The sequence below is a fragment of the Aedes aegypti genome, chromosome 3, assembly GCF_002204515.2.
Source record: "Aedes aegypti strain LVP_AGWG chromosome 3, AaegL5.0 Primary Assembly, whole genome shotgun sequence".
Taxonomy (NCBI): domain Eukaryota; kingdom Metazoa; phylum Arthropoda; class Insecta; order Diptera; family Culicidae; genus Aedes; species Aedes aegypti.
The window spans coordinates 5,639,751-5,643,277 of record NC_035109.1 but is presented as its reverse complement, the minus strand read 5'-3'; the positions used below and the strand labels follow the sequence as shown (position 1 = coordinate 5,643,277).

At 41.9% G+C, this 3,527-nt stretch overlaps 1 protein-coding gene across 2 annotated transcripts; it reads right to left on the bottom strand.

Annotated features, from left to right (window-relative positions):
• Positions 1–952: 952 nt before the first annotated feature.
• Positions 953–2,231, bottom strand: LOC5568428 (dihydropteridine reductase). Of its 2 annotated transcripts, XM_001652207.2 has the most exons (4): positions 2,024–2,231; positions 1,370–1,890; positions 1,221–1,308; positions 953–1,094 (listed from the first exon to the last, which is right to left on the bottom strand). In XM_001652207.2, the coding sequence occupies exons 1-4, from the start codon at positions 2,105–2,107 to the stop codon at positions 1,089–1,091; spliced, it is 699 nt and encodes a 232-aa protein (XP_001652257.1). In that variant the 5' UTR covers positions 2,108–2,231; the 3' UTR covers positions 953–1,088. The 2 variants fall into 2 exon arrangements, with proteins under 2 accessions (XP_001652257.1, XP_001652256.1); XM_001652206.2 differs by having other exon boundaries at positions 964–1,308.
• Between the last annotated feature and the right edge of the window lie 1,296 nt (positions 2,232–3,527).

The following is a 3,527-nucleotide window of genomic DNA, read 5'->3' as shown; positions in this document are numbered from 1 at the left end:
TTCCTTGCAGAAATTTTCTACAGCGACTCCCATTTGAACTGACAGTTCTTTTCAACTGTGTACTGCGATCAGAAAACAGCGCTTACTTGATCGATTCCTTGCAGGAATTTCCCATGCATCAAGATAGGCCAAGAAATTACTTGTCAGCAGCGAATCAGGCTTTAAACGCGAAGCAACAAGAGTGGGCTAATGGTGAATGCGTCGAAAACAAAGTACATGCTGGTTGGCGGAACTGATCACGACAGGGCCCGCCTAGGAAGCACTGTAACGATAGACGGGGATACCTTTGAGGTGGTGGACGAGTTCGTCTACCTCGGATCCTTGCTGACGGCTGAGAACAATGTTAGTCGGGAAATACGAAGGCCAAAAAACTGTTACTAGGTCCGAGTTGGACCATGTTCCCCTATTAATCTTATTAATTTACTGGTTGCTTGTAAAAATTTGAATTTCAGCTGATTGCTTCGATTGTGCTGTTTCGGATCTCAACATGCAGGTGATTGAATGATAGGTTCTTGAGCCTTAAGTCGACTATGTGATCAAGGTTTGCGCCGCCGCGATCAACTTGAACAGACATGCTGGCGACTACTGAGATATGCATGCCTACTGTATTCGGCCTCATTACAGTCGGACAAACAGAGTGCAACCAGAACGAAGGTTACTCACTTAGATAACATAACGATAATTAACGCAAAGTGTTGGCAATGGACCGTGCATACATTACGTTGTTGAAGAAAATCGTGATTTTGTCGTTAATCCTTCTTCTGTTATAGTATGTTAAACTTTACAAAAAAGACCATATAGTTTGTAACAAAACTTCAAAAAGTATGTAATTTCTGGACGATCCCTCTAGAAATCTGCAACAAGCAGGTTAGCGTCTAGCCAAGTGAGTCACGAACCACGATCGGTCAAGGTCTTTTCTCTCTGGTAGGTAGGTGGTGAACCACGTTATTGAGTACGAAGCGGTGTGCTAACATTCGTTATTGTATATTTCGGTCAACATCACTGGAACATGTATATTTTGTTTCAACATTGATAAGCAACAAATTGCCGCACTACTATTCGATGTGTCAAACACCATTTTTTTACTCCTATCGCTAAATGGTTGATCATTTTGAGAATGTTCGTTCGTAGAATAGGAAGAGAGCATCATTGTATAAAGTACGTGGAATGTTTGAGAGAGATTATTTAGAGTTATTTCGGATGTCTTATTCGGCCATTACCAGCTCAGTTTTGGAATCCTTGGTGATCAACTTCACGAGACTGCCACTGGCGGGGCGTTCTTCGTTTTTGGTCCACTTGTGGAAGAGCCTGTGCGGAGATAAAAGCAAGCATTATTTTGTATTCTCGAAAGATGGTTTAAGATACGTACTCGGCAACAAACTCCAATGGTGTCCATGTTCCGAAGTCGGCATTGGGCATCCATTTACGATTCATGGGAGTGTCCAAAGTGACGGGCAGGATGGAAACGACAAGTGCTTGTTCCGGCAATCCAGAATCCTTGCCAGATAAGCTCTTGGTTAATTGGTGGACGGCGGCCTTCGCCATGCCATAGCCAATCATACCGGGCGTTCCGGCCAGAGCAGGGTTGGCTCCAGTCAAAGCCAACAATCCCCCTGTCTTGAGGTGATTAGCCCCGACGGTGGCCGAAATGGTCGAAGACCAAACCGATTGCTTCCACATCAGATCGGAATTCTTGGCCAGATCCTTCGTGGCATTACCACCAGCCCATCCGCCGGCAACGCAGATCACAGCATCCAGTTTGTCTCCCTTCAGAGATGATTCAACCTGCGACAGCACACTTTGCTCTTGGGAAACCCAGTCGGCATCCCGGTCGACGACAATGTTCACATCGGCAGACTCGTTTTCGGCAAGGTCGATACAACCTACCCACTAGATATAGGAGAATCAAACAAGGAAATCAGTGAGACAAAATCGACAAATAGTCGTGACGTAAAACGTGGCCGAAACGAAAAAGTGAAAGGCCATTAACTATTAACACTCACAAAAAATCAATCAAACTTACATAGTTATTGTTCTTGAAATACTGGACGCATGACGCTCCGAGGGCACCTCGTCCTCCGTAGATCAGAACCTTACCGCTGGCCATTTTTAAAACCGAACTTTGTGAACAAATAAAGCACCAAAAATCGCACAACCAACTCTGCCGGAGACAATAAGACAAGTAATGTAAGATCTCACTCGCGTAAGTAGGCTGGGGAGATATAGCAACCAGTTGTTGCCGTCTGAAGGCAACGCTTAGATGTAGGTATGTACCTACAAGTGTATTGAGAAAATCATTGCATGCAGTGGCGCTCTCACGACGGCAGAGTTGAACGCTTTATCCAAAGGGGATTTTTATGCAACTTTCATGTAACTCAGATTTTCTTTCACAGCAAGTTGCTCTTGATCATAGGAAATAAGTTACAAGCTACAAGCTGGATCAATGTGTTTCACACGTGAATTTTCACTAATTGTAAAACACATCAAACGATGGTGTAAAACCAGTCGCTATCGGCAATCCAAATTCAAATGTAAAACACGGTCAATTACAAATTATCGAAAACTTTGCTTAATTTTCTGATTTCAAACACCCAATTTCTCCATAAATAACATGTCATTTTACATGTCACACGTGGATGGCAAATGTGAGTTCTTGTCATGATAGGCAAACTAGTTCTACTAGTGATGGATATCGCCATTGTCAAACACGTTCAAATCATGTGTAAAATACTTTGCTATCGAACCAAAGTCAATCCTTCACAGAATCACAAGTTTTACACGTCATTTCACCTTGCAATTCGACACGACAGATCCACGTTGAAAAGAATTAGGATCGAACGTGTGGATTATTTTCAGTGTGTGAAAACCGCAAAACATTCTACCTTGGATTTTTTTTATTTTGAGAAATCGTCTCTTTATGTTTTTATTGTTGTCCTTAGAATCTTATACATGGTGCAGTAATATCGCGTTTAGTATCATACAGGCGTATCTGCAGTGATCGATTTCTCTTCGTCGATTTTCTCTTTGGATTAGTACACGAAGTTTAATCAATTTTCCGAGCATTTTACAAAGCAAAATGATGAAGGACGATGAGTACTTTCTACTAAATCAAAAATAAAAGTCGAAAACCTTCGCCGGGGCTAGTAATTAGATAAAGAGACAATCGATGAAGAGAAATCGATCACTGCAGTTACGCCTTTATGATACTGAACACGAGAAATAATATTTCAATTTTGTTGTTTTGAAACGAACAATTTGGTTGTTATGAAAAGACCAAGATGATCATGATGATCACGACAATGACCAAGATTACCAGTATACCAAGATGATCACGACAATGATAACCACTGTAATGAGCTCACAGTAGGCTGACAAAGAAACAAGAAGCAATAGATATACCGTGCGGGATCGATGATTTTATGATAAAGAGCAACTTCATGTGAAAGAAAATCTGAGGCACATGAAAGTTACATAATAACCCCATTTAGCCATAGCGTTGCAGCGTTGTGTGTGAGAATCCAGTCAGA

Excerpts from the sequence above, each read along its gene's own strand:
- LOC5568428 (XM_001652206.2), bottom strand. The coding sequence starts at position 2,107 with ATGGCCAGCGGTAAGGTTCTGATCTACGGAGGACGAGGTGCCCTCGGA. Across the intron at positions 1,891-2,023 it reads ATTTCAAGAACAATAACTAT|TGGGTAGGTTGTATCGACCT; the intron begins GTAAGTTTGATT and ends TCCTATATCTAG. Across the intron at positions 1,309-1,369 it reads CCATTGGAGTTTGTTGCCGA|GCTCTTCCACAAGTGGACCA; the intron begins GTACGTATCTTA and ends ATCTCCGCACAG.